Below are 19,557 nucleotides of genomic sequence, written 5' to 3'. Positions count from 1 at the left end.
TGACTCCTCTACATTCTATTCCTCACGCTTCGGACGCGTGGACATTGGTGTGAGTTTGTGAAGTCGCACGGAGTTGGGAGGTGCTTTGAACAACTTGGCGCAAAGAAAACATGCGATGTGGAATCGACGATACCCCTAATCGAAGACCCGAGCAACAAAGACGAAGAAAGAGAAAATAATGGGTGGCTGCGATTGATTCACCATTGGGACACGGCGAGACGGGCAAAATTCACACAAAATCAATAAAGATGACTATCAGAGGAAAGGAGATTCTTTCCAAGACATGTATGTATGTGCCCCTAGAATTACAGCAATACAGACACACAGACAGACAGGCAGACAGAAAAACACAGACAGCTGGCTCTACGGGAACAAGCGGTGCAGAAAGAACAAGCGCTGGCGGCAGAGGTTTATGCAAGAATTGCCCAAACAACTGGGACTAGGATTTGGTTTTCATGGCTAATGCGGCTGACATGAACATATGACATGGCGTTTGAGCCCCTTTTTCTGCCTTTTGGGGATTCTTCTTGGGGGGGTTTTGCTTCACGCAAAATTTTACGTTCTTCTCGTGTGTTTTCTGGGACAGTTGAGAAGCAAATGCACATGTCGTCGGCACAGCAGAGCTCGCCCCGTTCTTCGCGCCCAGTTCATGTGATTTTTTTGATCGTCCTCGCGGGAGGTTCACAGTCGACTCGCAAACCCATCCCGGTCGATTTTGCAGAGGTAGTCTCTCGTAATGTCCGCGACCCTAGTGACGCCGGCCAAGCCCATGCACAGGCGGAACTCGTCGCTCAGCAATCTCAAACACAGGTCGACGCCTTCCTGTCCCTTGTACGCCAATCCCCAGAGGATCGGCCGGCCGACCCAGCAGAAGTTGGCGCCTAGGGCGAGCGCCTTGAAGATGTCGGTGCCGTGTCGGATGCCGCCGTCGACGTGGACGGGGACGCGCTGCTTGACGGCGGCCACGACTTCCGGGAGGGCGTCGAGGGTCGCGAGCGCGCCGTTGAGTTGTCGGCCGCCGTGGTTGGAGATGACGATCCCGTCGCATCCGTGGCGCACGGCAAGCTCGGCATCCTCGGCCGTCGCGATCCCTTTGACCCAGACTTCCATCTCCGGACCACATACGTCCTTCAGCCACGGGATGGACTCGTCCCACGACAGCGTCGGATTTGCCGCGTGCGTGTGGAACGTGATGGGGCCGCTGGGCGGGACGCGACGTTGGCCGTCGTGGTAGCCTGCCGTGCTTGGGCGGCGTTGGCGTGGCATTTTCGGCCGGCGAGACGACGGGGTTTTCTTCTCGTCCGTGGCGGTTGTGGTCCGACTGTGCTCCTTGCCCACCGCTGTGTCGGTGTCGTCGTCCTGTTCCGCGAAATTGGCGATGGATAGGTGGGCGGGCAGTTTGAATTGGTTCCTTATTTCGAGATTGCGGCGGCCAAGCATCGGCGTGTCGACTGTCAATAGCACGGCCTTGTACCCTGCCTTCTTGGCGCGGTCTATGAGCTTTAGGGAGTGCTCGCGCTCTTCGAACAGGTATAGTTGAAGGACGTGGGGGTTGTCCCCGCAAGCTTGGGCGACGTCTTCGAGAGTGCTGGTCGAAAAGGACGAGAGGCCCATGACAACTCCACGAGAGCGACATGCCCGTGCCGTCGCGATTTCTCCATCGGAATGTGCCAACCGTTGCATGGCCGTCGGTGCGACGCCGAAAGCCGTGCTACTTTTGTGTCCGAATACCTGCACGGTCGTATCGATCTGTGAGATGTCTCGCAATACCCTTGGACGGATGCGGTATTTTCCGTAGGCCGAGATGTTCTCGGACAGGGTGCTCCCACAGTCGGCGCCTTCATTGTAATAGTCTCGTGTCTGCTTGTCCATGCGCTCGTATGCTAGGGCTTCCAGCTCAGAGATCGTGAGGCAGTTCAGGTCGTGAGGCTCGGCCTGAGGCGCTCGAGGAGCAGACGCGTCGGGTTTGGACTCGGCCTCTGGGGCCATCTTGCGTGAGAGGACGAACAGCCGGGATGTGATATGTCGTGGTGCTCTGAATGGGCGAGAGAGTGTACAGAAGCAATGCACGCAGAGTCCTTTATAGCGAGAGACAAGCCAACACCGATATAGAGGGATTGATGGGTACTCACGATATCAATGGGACTCACCTGTCCATAAGTCGGTCTCCTCAAGATGAGATCCATGATGATGACGCGGTATGAACAGTCGAATTTGGGGTCTAGGGAGCTCCCTATCGCCTATGAAATCAGCGATCGACGGCCTGGACTGAGGCTTTTGAGCATGACGTCGTAGAGATGAAAAAGGGCACCAAGAGAGAGGAAAAGTGCGGGGAGAACTAATTAATAAGAGGTGGGAGACAACGAGTTCCACATTGGGAACGGCGATGGGGAAAAGATGTTGCGTCGCGTCTCGCATTGAAAAAAAAAAAATGATAATAGCCTGATTTCTTGCAGACTGGAGCACAGTCCCCTTTGTGTACGCGTTGCCCTCGACGGCGATGATGATGATGATGGAGGCGGCAATGATACCAGATTCATTATAGTGGAGAGGAATCCTCCATCGCCTTCTCGACACCTTTCCTTGCCGACTCGCTTACGGACTGAGCTTCGTCGCGCCTCGTCTGTCTGCCACCAAATGGACCTCTCTGTAAAGAACCTCCGCGGCCTCCTCACCGATCCTCGACACACGAGATGGATAGCACCACTGTTGCTACTCGGGGAGGTCGGCCTCTGCGGCCTCATCATCTGGCGAGTGCCGTACACCGAGATCGATTTCACCACCTACATGGCCCAGGTGCGCATGTTTCTCTCGGGCGAGCGCAACTATGCCAAAATCACAGGTCCCACGGGCCCTCTCGTCTACCCGGCCCTCCATCTCTACGTCTACTCGATCCTCTACGTCCTCACCGAGCAGGGGACCAACATCCTCCGTGCCCAGATCATCTTTGCCGGGCTATACCTCGTGACGCTGGCGGTGGTGATTGCATGTTACAGACGGGTGGGCGCGCCGCCGTGGCTTCTGGTCCCGTTGGTGTTGAGCAAGAGAATGCATTCTATATTCTTATTGAGGCTGTTCAATGACTGTTGGGCGACGCTGGGGCTTTGGCTCGCGATTTACTTGATGCAACGGCGCCAGTTTGGACGCGCAGCCGTTATATGGGGACTAGGACTGGCTGTGAAAATGACTCTATTGCTAGCTGCACCTGCCGTGGGATTTATCATCTTGCAGGCACTTGGTACAGGTGACGGAATTTTCACTGGTCTCTATGTTTTTGTCCTCCATGTTATCATGTCCATGCCCTTCTTCGGTGAGGGAACAGGCCTCTCCTACATCCAACGCTCATTCGACTTTGGGAGACAATTCCTGTACAAGTGGACGGTCAACTGGAGATTTGTTGATGAAGAGACCTTTTTGTCTCGCAACTTTGCCGTCGGCCTCCTGGTCCTTCACGCCTCCTTGCTGCTCTTGTTCTGCCAGACGAAGTGGATCAAGCCCAGTTCTTCCAACTTGACCGGATTTGTCAAGAAGTACTTAGGTGGCATGAAAGAGGCGGAGGAGCTGAGAATCTCAAAAAAGGTCACCCCAAGCTTTGTGATGGACACCATGCTGGGGAGCATGGTGATAGGGCTGCTGTGCGCCCGGAGTCTGCACTACCAATTCTTTGCATATCTCGGCTGGGCAACTCCGTATCTTCTGTGGAGGGCAGGTGGCCCTGTCTGGGTACTGTTGAATTGGGCCGTGCAGGAATACTGCTGGCTGGTATATCCGAGCACAAACGTGAGCTCGGCGGCGGTGGTGGCCGAATTAGCGCTGCAGGTTATGTGCGCCCTTGTTGCACCACCCGTGGATCATATTAGTCCTCCACCAGCAACTGCGGCGGAGTTGAGGAGCTGAGGGGGGCAATCATTCACTTTCGTCTTCACTGTCCGAAGGCGGCAGTTTCCCCATCCGCGAGTCCTCGTCATCGCTGTCTACCAATGTGGTCTTCTTTACAAACTCTTGCGGCCAAAACGGTTGTTTCCTCCAGGACTTTTCATCGCCAACAATATTCACGATTTCGCCTTGGATCTTGTTGTCTCGGTCAGCCGTGGTGGTCGTGTCAACCAAAACGTAGCCACCGCGCTTGACGAAGATGGTCGATCTGAAACGGGCTTCGAGTTCGACGAGAAACGTGGACGAGTCGGGGGCCTGGACAGTGTAGAGGTCTTTGCCGTTGGCCTTGACAACCCGGGCAATCAGTTGGCCGGGAGCCAGAGAGTCCGGAGGAGTCAGAGTCTCTTCGGCGGTAGTGCGGGTCTTACGGCGCGACATGGCAGGAAACTGGACAGGGTGTAATATTTGTCAGATTGGTTCGACTTGTTAACAGAGGAGCGAGCAGAGCAAGATTGATTTGGTGGATGCAAGTTGCGGTGACTTTTTTTCCTTTGGAGATTTATGCAGGGCGAGCGGGGTGTTGAGGACCCTCACTCAGTGGGCGCAGGTTCCTCAATGAAAGTCGGCCCGGGCGGGCGTCGATGTCGAATGCGGAAGTCTTGCCGCAGGCGGATGGGTTTCTTTGATTCGCACTCCCTCCCACTTCCACTCTATTGACTCGGCCCACCAACTCATCGTCAACCATCTTCAATCATGTGTATGCAAAAAGACCCTCGACCAACGGTGGCTGATGCCTCTCATTCGCAGAAGCAGACTCAATGTTTGGTCAAAAATATCCCAGACCCACAACGAGCCAAAGCCTCAAGTCCGTCTACCGCACACTACTGCTGCACCACGCTACAATTGTCGCATCCGCGAAATGCTACTCTCCTCTTATCAATGCAACTATTGCCTTATATGATTGACATGTGGACATTATATGAATCAAGAGAGTCGTATATCTCATATTCCTTCTCCATACTGTGTTACCTGCGAGTCTTTGCTCACATCTTCCATTTTGTCCCATAATTTCGTCTCGTGAATATGACCACAGTACAAGCATTCGGTGCCTTCATCACCCATGAAAGCGAGCCTCGCTCCGTTGTCCCTGGCCCGGCCGCCGTCATTCATCGAGACAATATTACTGCTGTACCGCCCACGGCGTACGAGCTCGATGAAATACAATGGGGAAGCCGCCTGAACGGCCCATGCAAGTTGCCCTCTCACGATCAGTCGCCTGTCGGACAGTCTCTTCCTCAAACTCCGGGCGAACTGGAACGAAGTCAACCTCCCACTCCAAAACAAGATCGGGCGGTCGACGCACTTGTTCAGTCTATCTCTAATCCACTCCAAAATCGTTGGCGGGTAGCCGCGGCAAGTTTCATGTTCTTTCTGATGGGCATGAATGACGCCGCTACTGGAGCTTTGATTCCATACCTCGAGAAAGACTACCATATCGGATATGCCGTTGTGTCTCTGATTTTCGTCAGTAATGCTCTCGGCTTCATTACAATGGCGCCAGTCATCCAACTTATCGAGTCTCGACTCGGTCGGGCCCGCTCCTACATGATTGCAACTTCGTTGATGAGTCTTGGTTACATAGCCATTGTCTGCTCTCCACCCTTTCCTGTGGTTGTGCTCAGTTTCTATCTCCTCGGTTGTGGGATGGGACTATTCCTGGCTATCACCAATGCCTTTATTGTCAATCTACTCAATGGAACTGTCATCCTAGGTTTTTGCCACGGTTTATACGGGGTGAGTTAGATCTCGCTGACACGGACACTGAGAAAGCTAATTTCTGTCAGTTGGGCGGTATTGTCTCTCCTCTTATTGCTACAGCTATGGTGTCGAGCGGCATTCGCTGGGCTCATTTCTACTTTATCACACTCTCCATCTCTCTTGTTTCTGTCTTGTGTATGGGCTGGTCCTTCAGAGGCTTCGAAAAGGATGCTGCAGTCCAGTTACTTTCGTCTCTCGAACGCAACCTTTCACGTCAGAGTGAACTCACGAGGGTTCAGGTTCTCAAAAGGGCCGTCAGGAACAGGACAACACTGCTTGGAGCGACATTCATCTTGTAAGTGGTCTGTGGTTCCTGGTTCGGGTGGTGCTCCATCATTTTGACGGTTTACTCCTAGTTTCTATCAGGGGGCAGAGGTGGCCATCTCAGGCTGGGTCATCTCTTATCTGATCCATTACCGAAAGGGCGACCCATCCCATGTCGGTAACGTCACCTCTGGATTTTGGGGTGGCATTACCGTGGGAAGGTTTGTTTTGACCCATTTCGCTCACAAGATCGGGGAGAAGGTTGCTGTCTTCCTCTTGATCATTGGGGCTGCCGTCTTCCAACTTCTAGTCTGGCTTGTACCAAACATTATCGAAAATGCCGTGGCCGAGTCCATTGTCGGTGTATTTCTTGGACCAATCTACCCGTGCGCCACTGCTGTCTTTGCCAGACTCCTGCCCAGGAGCATCCAAATCAGCAGTCTGTCGGTTGTGACGTCGATGGGAAGCTCTGGTGGCGCACTAGTTCCTTTCATCACTGGCATATTGGCACAGAAATTGAGCACGGTCGTCCTACACCCCGTGGTGTTGATTTCTTTTGCGTCAATGACAGTTAGCTGGGCTCTGTTGCCACGCATTGGGAAGAGGACGGAGTGAAATATCGTCATGTCTAATTCAATATATTGTTATGGACCATCCAAATGTTCCTACACACCCTTTCATTCACTTCGCCAAGTCGCCATTGGACTGCGATTCACCCGGCTTATATTCGACCATCAACTGGCTCTCGCTTGCCAGAGAAGGACTCCAGCGCAACGGGACCATTCCATTCATTGGACATTCACACAATACAAAACACTTCTGAAACGGATTCCAAAGGTTGCACCCAGCAATATCTCACTTGACCCTCACATGTGGAGTTTGTCACGCAATCTATCATCTGAAGCCACGGTGACACAATCTTCGATCGCGTATCACACACGACCACCCGAGTGCACCCATACAACAGATCCAGCACCATGGAACGCGCAACAGAGGAACCACAACAACCTCGGGGAGCCCGCAGACGTCTCTACCAATGGGTCGGTCAGGCGGTCAACCAATTGCTTGACATTGATATGGGGGCTACAACCATCTCATCCTCAAGTCATGGGACAGACTTCACGTCTCCTTCACCGGAACTCACACCGCACGATGATGGCAATAGCGTCTCAAATTCTCCTACATCATCTGATCACTACCGCTTGTGGTTCAAGGTGCGTGGTACTCTTGCTGCATTTTTCTGCCGCATCCTGTTTCGTCACTTGAATGCAACTATGGACAATGAACGGTTGCCCACCGGTCGCTATTCAGATCCATTTGCGTCACTTGCTATTGTACTCGATCTGCTGTCTGCTTTTCACAATGGGTCTATCAATCACCCACGCAATTACCGGCGCTATTGACTGTTCCTTCAACAATATATTGATCTTGCAAATCCCCAAGCCGCGCACATTTTTCTTGTGCCTCTTTTCCAAAGTCGTGGATCGATATTTCATAAGCCAGGAACTACAGCGATGCCAGGATCGGCGTCCCCCGTCTATCCATGGATCTTCGCTACTTATTTACAATGTACATATTTTCCCACCTAACATCTTTATCGCAGGCGTCGCCGTTACCGACAAACACCACACCAATCTCTGTCAATCCGCCAAACCCAACAACCCCTTGCAAATCCTATCCCCCCATTATAGGGATTGTCTGTGTCGACGCTATTGGAGATGTCCATAGCTCCACAACCTACGTCAAGCGCGACCTCGGGTTTCAAGGCCAAATCGGCCAGTATGTCCTCCTCAGCTACGGAGACACTCTGTACAGTGACGCCAACTACAGCGATACGTGGCGGGGGATGACGAGTGACTCGGTGGCGATCGCTACACAGAACCCGCTCGTGGTTGTGGACCCCATCCTTGATCCAAACGGTTTCCCGCCACAGTTCTGTCCACTAATATCTTCCTTCGGAGAAGATGCGGCCACCTGCGCTTTAGGCATCACCAATGTGGTTGAGACCACCATGCCGAACGAGGGCGTCATGTTCTTCCTCCTCAACCACCGTCCCAACGGAACGAACAACCTCGTGGGCGCTGGTGTGGCATCGATCACTCTTGACACGTCGGCATATCCTCCCATCCCGCAGATAAGCCGTCTGCCTCCGCAATACTGGTGGGACGCTACATCCGAACCGTGGTATGGCGATATCTGCGCACTGCGATGGAACGAGCACGTCTACGCGTACGGTCACGGTCCAGAAGGCAATCCCTGGGTATATTTGACTCGAGTTCTTGCCGAGGAAGCCACCAACGTCGCCTGTTATGAGTACTGGAACGGCGAGACCTGGCAGAAGGACAAACTTGACGGGAAAAGTATCGGCGAGAAGGAGAGTGTGTTCTGGCAAATCAACCAGGGACAGGTGATCTGGTCCAACTATTTTGGATGCTTTCTCTTTGTATATTGTGGTAAGTCACACGCTTGTTCATACTCAAATAAGAAAAGATGACTCTAACATCGTGTTTGTTATCCTTGGTCAGACAACTGGATGAATTCCAAGGTGCTTCTGAAGACCGCACAACAGCCCGAAGGACCCTGGTCAGACCCGATCACGCTGTATCAAGCGACGCCGATCCAGCCGGGCAGTTCCATCTACGCAGCGGTGCCTCATCCCTACTTTGACGAGACGGGGAAGACATTGGTGGTCACTTTCACGAACCATCCGAATACCGTGCAAGCTGTGCGGGTCGTCTTTTCTTGAGGGAGTGCACGATCGAGGAGTGGCTTAGACGGCAGCGAGAGGAGACGCGACCAATTTCGAATGCCTGCGGAACGAATTTGTGCGCTGATAGGATCAACCGGGAGATTGAGAGGTGCTGAAAGAACCGCGCGGGCTGACGGGTCGTCAAGGAGCGATTCAAGGTCCTGCATGAGCGAATGACTCTACGATGTGCTCTTTGCTGGCCCGACTCATCCAGCCGAACCCATCAATTTTCGAGTAACCGGCCCGCAGATTTCAACATGGCCTGTTGCACCATGCTCCCGACATGTGGGAGTCCTTTTGCAATATTGCCACGAGCTACCTGCGTACCCTCGTTTGTTCCCCAGCTTGCTTGATAATGACATCACTTGGTGCAGCTGCTGACACGAAAGGTTTGAGAGATTTGCCTCGCCGGCCTCGCTGCAAGTCGACACGACAGGATTGAACAGGGCTATGTGATAGTGAGGCGGGAGAAAGGCATCAGAGGACCACATCAACGACCATACACCATCTCTATTGTGCTCTGGTTGGAGATGAAGAAGAGCATGAGCACTCTCAGTTCAATACAGTGCAATGCAAAGACTGCCATAAAAGATATCCCATTTTTTTCATTGTTCATTTTTCATTTCTAATCCCCTGCGCGACCTATGTTCAAGCAGACTTCTTTTGTTATTGTTTTGCCGTTCCGTATCGTGTCATATCATGTGAAATATGCACAAACTCTCGCCGTTGTCACCGTTGTCACCATTGTCACTAGTGAATGGCACTTTTCGTACTCTACAACCATCCATCATTGAACATGCTCTCTCTCTCGCGCTCTCTCTATAGAGATATAAAATTCACTTGTCATCCCCCTTCCACACAAACTCCTGCCTCACCGACGCCTCGCACAACGGGCGCAACGCGAACCCGTAGTCCCCACCATTCGGGGTTCTGAGGAGAGTATGGATATGGAACTTGGCCGGGTCGCCGTTCGTCAGGAAGACGCCGCTGTGGTGGTCGAACTCGACGAGGACGACGGGGCTCTGGAGGCGGAAGTAGAACGGGTCCGGGTCGGCGAAGCCGCCGATCCAGCAGAAGTAGGTCTCGTGGTAGAACGCCCGGTACTGGTCGAGGCGGATCGAGCGGGCCGGTTGGGGCAGGTACAGCAGGTATTGGGTCAGGATCTGGTCGACGAGACTCTGTTGGTCGCGTGTCAGTGAGGAGACGGGCACGCCCTCGTACGGCACGACGCGGTTGTCCCGGTACGCGCCGCACAGGTGGCGCTGGTCGTCGTGATTCCACCGCCCCTCCGGCATAGACGGGTCTTTCATCTCCTTGTAGATCTGCGCGGTGCGCTGCTGCTCGGGTGACAGCGACTGCATCAGCTGGAGACCGAGGCGTTCCTCCTCGTGCAGGATGCGCGTACCCTTGTAGGGCCCGTCGTCGATGACGTTGGGCTCGGCACCCGTGAACCACGGCGACGCGACCATCTGCGTGCGGTACAGGAAGATGTTCAGGCACAGGTGGTGGCCGTAGAAGCTGAACCCCCAGGGCTTGGTGGTCGAGGGCTCGCCGAACAGCACAAAGTTGTACGAGAACTCGTTCATGACGGCTGTGCCCTGCACCAGCTCGCCCAGGAAGCCGTTGATGCGCATCGCCGCCACGGCCTTGTCGTAGCCCTCGGGCGAGAGCGTCGCGCGGAGCACCGCCATGACACCGTCCCGCACCGCCGGCGACAGCTCGTCCAGCCGCACGCCCTTGTCGCTGAGGAGGAACTCCGGGTTCGACCACGTGCGCCACTCGGGCGAGTCGATGTGGTACGACACCCTGGCCACCTGGGCAGGGGTCAGCTGGTGGATGAGCGCCTGCGTGGCCTCCACGATGCGGTCGATGGGCACGCCCTCGTCTTGGATCTTGAACAGGTCCCGCCGCACGGTGCCGTCGTTGGTCACGCCCTTGAACGGCTCCTTGAGCAGTTCCAGCCAGTGCAGGTACAGGGCGTGCAGCCAGGGCGGGATCCCGGACTCCTTGAACGCCGCGGCGTAAACGTGGGCGTCCTGTTTCGCCATGGTCGTGAACCGCGGGATGGTCAAGTCCGGCAGGTATTGCCGGTACTCGCTGTTGCTGTCGCCCTTGGAGGTCGCCATGGTTGGTCTACTGGGCTGGTAAGACGAAACCGGGGGGGGAAGTGGATGTAGGGAGGTTGGTAAGTATGTGCGTCAGCACGAGTTGAGCCCCCGGCTTTATCTGCCCTGCGCTTCAGGTCAAGTTGGTGGGTATATCTTCCGTCACCTCGATGTCCGTATGTTCAGTCAGTGAGTAGATTTCTCCCAGTCATCGAGAAATGGTATGCATAGCGTGTTCCCTCTCCCCACGAAGGTCATTTGTGGCGGGGCAGCAAGTGGTGAGTGAGCATCTCTTCATTGTCAGTCCATCCCCATCGGAAGACGCACCCAGGCACCCCACAAAATCTAGTCTCGGCGAATCAATAGTCCGGACCCGACAATATCAGGTCAGAACAAGACTCTTCTGATTTTGTTTCGTCCTCGCCTAAATACTTTGTCGCTCCCTTCTTTTTTTTTCCGTACTTCTGTATATAATATGTCAGGCCAGGATCAGGCCACTGGGTCCTGAGGAGGGAGACTGGACAGAAAAAATGCTAAGAAAGGCAGCCACCAACAGGGCATGGAAACGTAAGCGAAAAAAGTTCTTTTGTGGAATGGTTGGTTACATTTTGTACATCAGCTCACCTTTTTTGCTTTTCTCTCCGCGAACAAAAGGGCTGGTCCGGTTCGTGCCTCGATCAGATCCCTCAAAGGTCCTGATTGGACAACCCCAAAACGACGATGTCGACGTCGGTATTGCCCTGCGGAAGGGCCAGGATGTCCCTGTCGATGTCTTTTCCGGCTCGTCGGTCCTCTCGCCAGGTCGGGAGACCGGGACCAGCGCCGTCATCGATCGCGTCCTGTCGCCTCTGGCCATGTCCGAGGTCGGCACGATTCGATGTATCGGGTTGAACGTGAGTGACCGCCGCCGCTGCCGAGGGTGAATGCTTACCAGGCTACTCCGGGGAAAACAGTACAAGCAGCACGCGGCTGAAGTCAATATGGCCCTGCCGACCGTCCCTACCGTGTTTATGTGAGTTCGAAGGTCTTGCACCCATTCAGTGCGGAGCTGCGTCAACCTGAGCTGAGCTGAACGCCTGGAAAGGAAACCAAAAACCTCCCTAGGCGACCCGTGGCCCGCGCCGACCATCCTGCCCAAACTGACCCAACACGACGACAGCGGCGACTATGAAGCCGAACTGGCCGTGGTGATTGGGACAACCGCCAAAAACGTCTCCGAGGCAGACGCCATGGCCCACGTGCTGGGATACACGGCGTGCAACGACGTATCGAGCCGGGCGGCCCAGTTCGCCCAGACGCAGTGGTGTTTCTCCAAGGGGTTTGACGGCGCGTGCCCCATCGGGCCGACACTCGTCTCTGCATCTACCCTACTCACGGACCCGTCGAAACTCCGTCTCCGCGGCGTCAAGAACGGCCATGTCCTCCAGGACTGCGGGACCGACGACCTCATCTTCCCCGTCGCCCGGCTGGTCAGTTTTCTCTCCCAAAGCACGACGCTGCTGCCCGGAACACTGATCCTCACGGGCACGCCCGGAGGTGTGGGAGTCGTCCGCAACCCGAAGGTCACGATACGTCACGGCGACGAGTTTCACGTCGAGATCTCGCCGTATGTCGGCACGTTGGTGAGTGTTTTTGAGAATGAATGAATACGGCCAGGCGAGATGAGTCGAGTCGAGTCGAGTGACGGATCAAGTCGAGCTGAGTATGGTAGACGATATATCCGTCTTTCTATTCGCTCTGGCTGGCTGGCTGAGCAATGTCATTCTGATCGAGGATAGTGACGTACTGGATAGATGATGTGACGATCGAAGATTTCGTTTTCCCTCAGTCAGGGCAAAAAGGAGGGTTGGAGAGGACTACTCGCGAGATTCTGGTATATATCATATGGAAGAGGCGAGGTTAGACGACATTGGATAGATAAAAAGGTATCATTACCATCATCGTCATCATCATTCCAACAGAGAGTGAAATGTACATCAATACACCACTGTTCCCGCAAGTATCCATGCAACGTGCTGTTTGAAATCCCACTAGGCCACAACAGAAAACCGTCCTCCTGATCCTCGTCCCATACATCCTTTGTAAACCACATCGATCACTTCCTCGTCACCACCTCCCTGACCGTTTCCGGCCTCAACTCCCCCTTCCTCCCCCATCCCCCTTGTCCGCCCTGGACTGTGGGACGGAACTCTTCGTACATGTGGAATGCCTTCAGGTTAAGGTCTTTCTCTTGACCCTTGTTCTTCCACGAGTCGATCGCCTCCTCCATGGCACGCTTGATCCTCTCGTACCCGTCCCCATCTCCAAACTTGTGCCTCAACAATTCCTCGTTCGCCTTGTGCGGTTTCCCCGAAACAACCGCGGCTTGGTCCTTCAACAACAGCCTGAAACGCATGACGTTGACCTCGTCGTCCGCGCCTTCCTCGGCGGCCCGTTTCTTTCTCTCCTTCTCGGCTCTCTCGGCCGGGTCGTTGGATGGCTGGTCGATCGTGCCGATCGCGCGGCCCTTGGAGATGGCGCACAATGTGGAAATCGCAGAGCCAATACTCAGATGAGTGCGCCATGGAAGAGCCGGGTAGAGTGCCTGCGAGACACAAGCCCCCCAAAGCTGCAGGACTGGCGCCCGGTTGATTATTACGGGTTCGCTGGTTTCGGCGGGTGCTAGATCCTCGTCAGGCTTAATAGAGGTCTGCTTCTGTTGCTTATTTGGTTTCTTTGCCGGACGCACAGCTTTTTCTGCTTCCGCTTCATCGTCGGTCTGTTTGTGCTTGCGCTTGGATCGGGCTTCGCTCTCCTTCTTAGTGGTGCGATTTGGTGGGAGCTTGCGCCTGGAATCATGCACTTTGGCTTTCTTTTCCTCTTTGGTGTCAAAGTCCTCCAAGTGTGTCTGCTTCTGATTACCTTTGCTTCTGGTGGTTACTGGCATGGTGTCTGGTTATCGCGACACATGTAGCATATTCGTTAGAGGTAACGAGACATCTGATGGTTCGATGGCAAGGCTGAAGTATGATGCAGCGTCATTCGACACATGACGTCAGAGTGGACGGGATTGGCGCTTTAGAAGCCGTCGACATGTGGCACGGATATGTGATCCTTCAGTCTCGCGAGCCTCGTTCTCTCGATGAGATGAGAGGTTGCCTGGTATGTCCTGGACAACCCCATCAGCGCAAATCACGTCCACCTTTCTCCACCTACAAACCCGCGAGGCACTACTCAAAGTCTTCGTAGCACAATCTCCCTCACCTCTTGGGACGTATCCACCTCTTGAGATGAATCATGCTCTTGAATATCTTGTGGCTGTGCTTGGGTGCGTTCTCGTCTTGTCTGGATCCGATTGACCGGCGCTTGACGATATCCTGGAGCACGCCGAACTGGTCTTCGTCAAACCATTCTTTCAGCAGTTCGCTAGCCTTCGCACTTTTCCTTTCCCCCCTTCTCCCCACTTCGATAGATATGGTCTGTTCAAGGTCTGCTCCATACCGCACCAAGAGTTTGATGGCTTCAAACTCGTTTGGTGTATCCAAATGGCCCAAGAGCCATAAGTTCGACAATAGACGGCTCCATTCCGACTCACCCTCGAAACTATCGTTTAGGTCCAGGCCACGAACGAGGAGGAGCTCAAGCGTAGCCATAGCCGGCTCTGTCTGCTGTACCTGCAAGGCCTCAATATCGGAACTTGATCTACCTACTATAAACACGAGCAGAAAAATTGTCGCAATATGGTCTATCACTCTATCGACTTGGTCTGGTTGGCAGGCAATCTTTCGGCGGACAAAATTCGCAAGTCCAATGCAGAAGCAATGAGACGTGATGATTAGATCAAGTGGTAGGTCTTTTTGAAGTGGTAGGTCTTTTTTGAAGTAATATTGGTAGTGGGAAAAACCCTGACATGCTGCGTACTTCTCGAACGCTGGTGTGAGGACTGACTGAATATGGTCTAATATGGAAACCAAATCCACTTGAAACGTGGGATTCTGGTCCAGCCGACCAGCGGCCGTCCAGAAAACCTTGAGTGAGTACAGCCAAATTCTGTGACGATGTGGAATGGATTGCCAGGGCGTCATTTTGCTCAGGGTACAGAGACTGTTAACAATTTCCCAGTCGGGCTCGAAGGGATCATCGGACCATGTGCGAAGCATTGTTTGTGCCTCGGGAGTGAGCAAATAGTCCCTGACAGTCCTGTGCAGGAAGGCTACACGGTGGTCAAACAAGAGGACATCTACCGACCCGGGTGCTGTCCTCTCCGCCTCGAGGAGACCTTTACTGAGCACTTTCAGTCTTCTCCTCATGTTCTCCAGCCGAGAGATCAGAACATCCTCTGTTGGTGCTTCCGCAGGGCATTCAAATGCGTATCTAGGATTCTCTTGATCGAGGACCCAATACGCCATCAGTGGAAGCTGGGAATCGGCGCGGATGGCGACGGAGAACATTCGTGCTGTCTGGGTCCGATATCGATTTTCTGTGGAAAAAAAGATTTTCCCAAAATAATCCTTCAGATCTTTTGGAGTTTCATGCAATCGCGCCTGCAGATCCTTGATGCGATCGGAATTTGTCAACCCATCAAGGAGGGATCGGACGACGAGAAACACCCAGAGAAAGACACCAGCGGCTTCGCACACAATTTCCTGGATAAAGTCGGGGCACAGAGGATCCTCTTTGTGAAGCTGCTGGAACCTCGAATTTTCGCCAAGGGTGTCTTGCACATAGAGACGGATGTCGTCCTCGGTAAAGTCATGCATGTAGAGTTTCCAGGGACTGTCGTTGCCAAAACGATCCTCAAAATCGTTCCAGGGACGACTCGAGACGCAAGTCTTGATGTTTCGCAGTGACTTCAAGATGTCGATTAGCTCCACAATATCGCCAGGTCTGCCGCTGTATTCGTCAAGCCCGTCTATGAAGAAGCAGAATTTCGTGTCCCAGGCGGTCACAGTCGATATCTTCCTCAAAGTATTGAGGAGAGCTGGCACCGTCAAGAGCTCATCAAGGGCATCTTTGAAGATTTTGCCGTCCGATGTCATTGCAACCCACTGGTCAGCATAAGCCATCTGAATGAGCTCTGGGCACTGCCGAAGGATCTGATAAAGGATAGTTCTCAGCAAGCCCTGCTGGGACGTCTGGGGATGGTGTGATGAGGCACTCCAAAAGAAGAAGTATGCAGTGACGAGCTTCTTGTCGCCTGCCCATGCTTCTAAGTAGCGCATTGTTTGTTCATGGTCCGCCACAAACTTCATCAGGGTTGATTTGCCACTACCGGCCCTCCCCGAGACCCAGTACACCCCATCCTCTTCCTTTAGCCATTGAACGAACTTGGTTGACGAATTCTCCTCGAATATCCACAGGAATGTCTGTGGATGCTCCTTGGAGACCGATTGGTAGCGAGCATCGATGGCTGAGAATCTGAGAGTTTGAAGGATCACTTGTTCTGCAAAGTATGCCTGCCCACGGCGAGCAGTATCAGAGAAGACGAGCCAAGCTCCTGGTGCTGAATCGTCACGGGCATTGGCCTTGATATCGTCCATTGCGCGAGTGAAATCTCGCCGAAGTTGGTCAATTTCCTGAGAACGGTTGGCCGCTAGGCGTGTATTTTCGACCGACATCTCACAAAGCTTCCTGTCGATCTCTTCCAGCTGTTTCAGATTTGTGCCGTCCATCAGCTGTCGGTTGATTCGATCAAGTCGGCGTTGAAGGCCCTCGATACGATCCTGTTTCCACATGGTTTTCACTGCCTGGATGGTGCTCTTCAAGGTTTGTGCGCCGCCACTGACTTTGACCGACTCTAAGCATTCTAGCAACTCGTCTGCCACCTGAACACATTGTCGAGCAAGGTTATCCAAGGACGAGTCTTTGGCGCAGCTCAAACCAGGTTGATCTTCTTGTAGGACTTTAGGGGTTCCATTTCGAGTTTCTTTGACGAGAGCCTTCAAGCCCTTGGTCAGGCTCTCCAGCTCATCGTTCTCCGCCGTCGCACCGGTAGTTGACTCCCGCAACTGCCTTGCTCGGGAGATGACTTTGCTCGAGAAATCGACAATGCTTATGACATTTCCTGCCAGTCCCACTGCAGAGAGAGGGTCCATGATGGCCAGAAATCCAAGCCAGGACTGACCAGATCAGATGAAGGGTAGACTTGAGGGACACGGTCCTGAGAAGCGAGATTTATCTGCTTGGCCACAGGTGCAGGGTTGTGGGTGAGGCTGCGCAGGCGCCAGCGAGCAAGCTGAGGCCCAATCCAAGCATTGCGGCGGTGATTGAGGCTTTGTTTCGCGAGGGCTGGGATCCTGTGCCACCTGCACGTTGCGGCTCATTAGGCTGAGTGTTGGGCACCATAGATGCAGGGCGACGTATAGTGCTCGAGCGATACGAAGTAGATATAGCACAATGAGAGGCGAGAGATCGAGGGGATTGATTGATTACCGAGTATGTACTAGAAGAGCCAAGGAGCTAGTGGATTAGCGTGCGATGACCACTTCCCCAGTGCCCATGTGGTGGCTAAGCACCTAGAACACCCACCCCACCCAGAGTGCCTAAACACGCCTAAGGACCACGCAGAGATTCCTGGAAGATTACCCCACACCCACACCTCCACTTGTCTATATCAACATGTGAGCACTCCATTGTGGATGAAAGATGATATATGGGTAGAAAGAAGTATCCTCGACTAAGTCACCAGCCCAGTCGACTATCTTCATCTTCTTCATCACCTGCGCCCTCTCCTCTGACCACTCGCCAAGACTAACAATCTCATTCGCACGTACTGACAGTCATACTTCACTTCACACACACACACAAACCAAACCGAAAAATACAGCAACCAAAGAAAAACACACCCAAAACTTCTCCGGAGCAAAAACTCTCACCGAGAGAAACCTTGGTAGTTCCTATTCGAAACCCAGGTTTTTTTGTTTTCGTGACTGGTTTGTGTTATGTGGAATGGCTGTCTTTTCTCACCCGATCCTCTCTCTCTCTCTGCCTTCGTCACCTCCACAAGGGGAGGGGATGAGTTGGGCAGAGACACTGGGAAGTTGTAAGTGGTACCGAGACAGACTGTATTCAGGTCACTGGCAATCTTGGACATCAGTTAGTCAGACGAGCTGCTCCCTAACCGTGGGACCCGGATGGGTTGTCCTTCGATTGTTGGGAGAGAATTCGTGAGTGTAATTGATATGTGATCTTTTTTCGGGGTGGGTATAGGGCTTTCTTCACTGTCACTGCCTGACTCGTCTGTGGGAGGGGAAAGGTCCGGCAGGAAAGAGGGCGAGATATCACGGGTGGGCGCGCGCACATGGTGGATGAAGCCAGGCTCGCTGCCATCAACAGTCAGAAGGATCTAAGATGCACCCAACTAGTCATCGAGTTATCCTAGGTCCAGCTTCAAGTGATCTCGTTCAGGCATAGAGACTGACTTCTATATTTCTACTCGAGAGCAGATTTGCTTCACAAGAAGTGCTACCACGCGGATTGCACACCATCAACCCATCTGGGTACCTGCTCCATTCCGCCGCTGGGTGTCAAGACCCTAGGAAATTTTGGGCGCGGGAAGACAAGATGAGTGGACAACCTTTCCGGATACCCAAGATGAACACTGTCCGTCAGAACCTCCATATCCAGCTTTGGCAACGGCCTCGTTCCAGTCTGGAGCTTTGTTATTGAGACTAAGATGAAGTATTCATGGTTAGCGAGTCCATCTGACAACAAGCATTGAATGGCAAAGCGGCAAAGGGGAAAGCATTATGACGTACCAAGGTGAATTTGTTCCCTGAGGGCATTGCCTGCATTTGATCGACGCAGGCTTGCCATAATTGTTGTACAGAGCACCCAGGTTCGCTGTGCCGGGGTACGTGAGTTTACCATCCGTCATGCCGTTTGTCGCTGCGCAGCCTTTGGCATAGTAGATCTTGCACTGCCAACCATTGGGTGGCTGGAAGACATAAGAGCATAGGTCAGCCAACACTTCACACAGATAATCATCATTTGGGAAAGACAAGGATATTCCACGTACCCCGACAGAAGAACCAGCATCCGAAGGGTAGTCCAAGCATTTCGAGTCGGTGAGCTTGTTCCAGTTGCACGGTGCCAACCAGTTCTTGTTGTTGCAGATGTACACTCCGGCAGGCGGAGTCCTCTTGGCCAGCCTTGCTCCCTCTGAATCATCGACATAGTACTCGTCCTCCGGCGTCAGTTCAGGGGTGAAGGTCTTGACCTCATCATCAATGGATGGCAGCACAGCGGGCTCGGTTATTTCAGGCCCTTCTTGAGCTGCGACAACGTTGAAGAAGCCCACAAGAGCGGCGGCGGTCGATAAAGCCAAGGCTAATGCGCGCATGGCGGGAAATCTGGAGGCAGGGTAAGAGTAGAACTGTGGTGGAATAGAGCAATGCGATTGACAGAAAGGTTTTGGAATTCTGCCTTTTCATGCTGTGGACACGATATAAAAGAAGACAACAACCACAGGCGATCCGTTTGCGGGTTGCATCGGCTTGTGGCCGCGACTATTGTCTCTCTTTGTCCTCGTGGTAACAAAGAGGTTTCTGCCGTTGGTGGACCCCAAAATCCAAGGAGATGTTCCATTGCTTCGCGGAAGTAATTGTTCCAGCTGCCAGAACACAGAGGAATAAGTTAGAGTTAGAGCAAATTCGGAACAACATTTCAAGAAGACGAAGCGGTAATGGGAGGTAGGTAGCTGGAGCCTTGAGGTTGTTCCATCTGGTATCAGCTTCGTGCAGAGGCGAGAACCACCGAGCCATTTGT

The 19,557-nt window shown here is 53.4% G+C and overlaps 10 protein-coding genes across 10 annotated transcripts; 4 read left to right on the top strand and 6 right to left on the bottom strand.

Annotated features, from left to right (window-relative positions):
- Positions 1–681: 681 nt before the first annotated feature.
- Positions 682–1,989, bottom strand: AYO20_00077 (hypothetical protein; the record flags this gene model as incomplete). Its single annotated transcript, XM_022638388.1, has 1 exon — positions 682–1,989. The coding sequence occupies one exon, from the start codon at positions 1,987–1,989 to the stop codon at positions 682–684; it is 1,308 nt and encodes a 435-aa protein (XP_022505353.1).
- A 648-nt stretch (positions 1,990–2,637) lies between these two features.
- Positions 2,638–3,784, top strand: AYO20_00076 (hypothetical protein; the record flags this gene model as incomplete). Its single annotated transcript, XM_022638387.1, has 2 exons — positions 2,638–3,689; positions 3,748–3,784. The coding sequence occupies 2 exons, from the start codon at positions 2,638–2,640 to the stop codon at positions 3,782–3,784; spliced, it is 1,089 nt and encodes a 362-aa protein (XP_022505352.1).
- A 122-nt stretch (positions 3,785–3,906) lies between these two features.
- On the bottom strand, positions 3,907–4,314 carry AYO20_00075 (hypothetical protein; the record flags this gene model as incomplete). The annotated part of the gene is made up of 1 exon (XM_022638386.1): positions 3,907–4,314. One exon carries the CDS (start codon positions 4,312–4,314, stop codon positions 3,907–3,909), a length of 408 nt encoding a protein of 135 aa, XP_022505351.1.
- A 645-nt stretch (positions 4,315–4,959) lies between these two features.
- On the top strand, positions 4,960–6,573 carry AYO20_00074 (hypothetical protein; the record flags this gene model as incomplete). The annotated part of the gene is made up of 3 exons (XM_022638385.1): positions 4,960–5,670; positions 5,721–5,989; positions 6,051–6,573. The coding sequence occupies 3 exons, from the start codon at positions 4,960–4,962 to the stop codon at positions 6,571–6,573; spliced, it is 1,503 nt and encodes a 500-aa protein (XP_022505350.1).
- A 362-nt stretch (positions 6,574–6,935) lies between these two features.
- On the top strand, positions 6,936–8,704 carry AYO20_00073 (hypothetical protein; the record flags this gene model as incomplete). The annotated part of the gene is made up of 3 exons (XM_022638384.1): positions 6,936–7,172; positions 7,562–8,411; positions 8,484–8,704. The coding sequence occupies 3 exons, from the start codon at positions 6,936–6,938 to the stop codon at positions 8,702–8,704; spliced, it is 1,308 nt and encodes a 435-aa protein (XP_022505349.1).
- Positions 8,705–9,543: 839 nt separating this feature from the next.
- Positions 9,544–10,833, bottom strand: AYO20_00072 (hypothetical protein; the record flags this gene model as incomplete). Its single annotated transcript, XM_022638383.1, has 1 exon — positions 9,544–10,833. One exon carries the CDS (start codon positions 10,831–10,833, stop codon positions 9,544–9,546), a length of 1,290 nt encoding a protein of 429 aa, XP_022505348.1.
- A 509-nt stretch (positions 10,834–11,342) lies between these two features.
- Positions 11,343–12,458, top strand: AYO20_00071 (hypothetical protein; the record flags this gene model as incomplete). Its single annotated transcript, XM_022638382.1, has 4 exons — positions 11,343–11,379; positions 11,467–11,705; positions 11,766–11,824; positions 11,897–12,458. The coding sequence occupies 4 exons, from the start codon at positions 11,343–11,345 to the stop codon at positions 12,456–12,458; spliced, it is 897 nt and encodes a 298-aa protein (XP_022505347.1).
- Positions 12,459–12,907: 449 nt separating this feature from the next.
- On the bottom strand, positions 12,908–13,738 carry AYO20_00070 (hypothetical protein; the record flags this gene model as incomplete). Its single annotated transcript, XM_022638381.1, has 1 exon — positions 12,908–13,738. One exon carries the CDS (start codon positions 13,736–13,738, stop codon positions 12,908–12,910), a length of 831 nt encoding a protein of 276 aa, XP_022505346.1.
- A 313-nt stretch (positions 13,739–14,051) lies between these two features.
- Positions 14,052–16,886, bottom strand: AYO20_00069 (hypothetical protein; the record flags this gene model as incomplete). Its single annotated transcript, XM_022638380.1, has 1 exon — positions 14,052–16,886. The coding sequence occupies one exon, from the start codon at positions 16,884–16,886 to the stop codon at positions 14,052–14,054; it is 2,835 nt and encodes a 944-aa protein (XP_022505345.1).
- Positions 16,887–18,325: 1,439 nt separating this feature from the next.
- AYO20_00068 (hypothetical protein) lies at positions 18,326–19,132 on the bottom strand (the record flags this gene model as incomplete). Its single annotated transcript, XM_022638379.1, has 3 exons — positions 18,326–18,461; positions 18,549–18,727; positions 18,809–19,132. 3 exons carry the CDS (start codon positions 19,130–19,132, stop codon positions 18,326–18,328), a joined length of 639 nt encoding a protein of 212 aa, XP_022505344.1.
- Between the last annotated feature and the right edge of the window lie 425 nt (positions 19,133–19,557).

Source organism: Fonsecaea nubica (genome assembly GCF_001646965.1).
Source record: "Fonsecaea nubica strain CBS 269.64 chromosome Unknown Scaff1, whole genome shotgun sequence".
NCBI classification, from domain to species: domain Eukaryota; kingdom Fungi; phylum Ascomycota; class Eurotiomycetes; order Chaetothyriales; family Herpotrichiellaceae; genus Fonsecaea; species Fonsecaea nubica.
The sequence above is the reverse complement of the archived record's forward strand: the minus strand, read 5'-3'. Positions and strand labels throughout refer to the sequence as shown.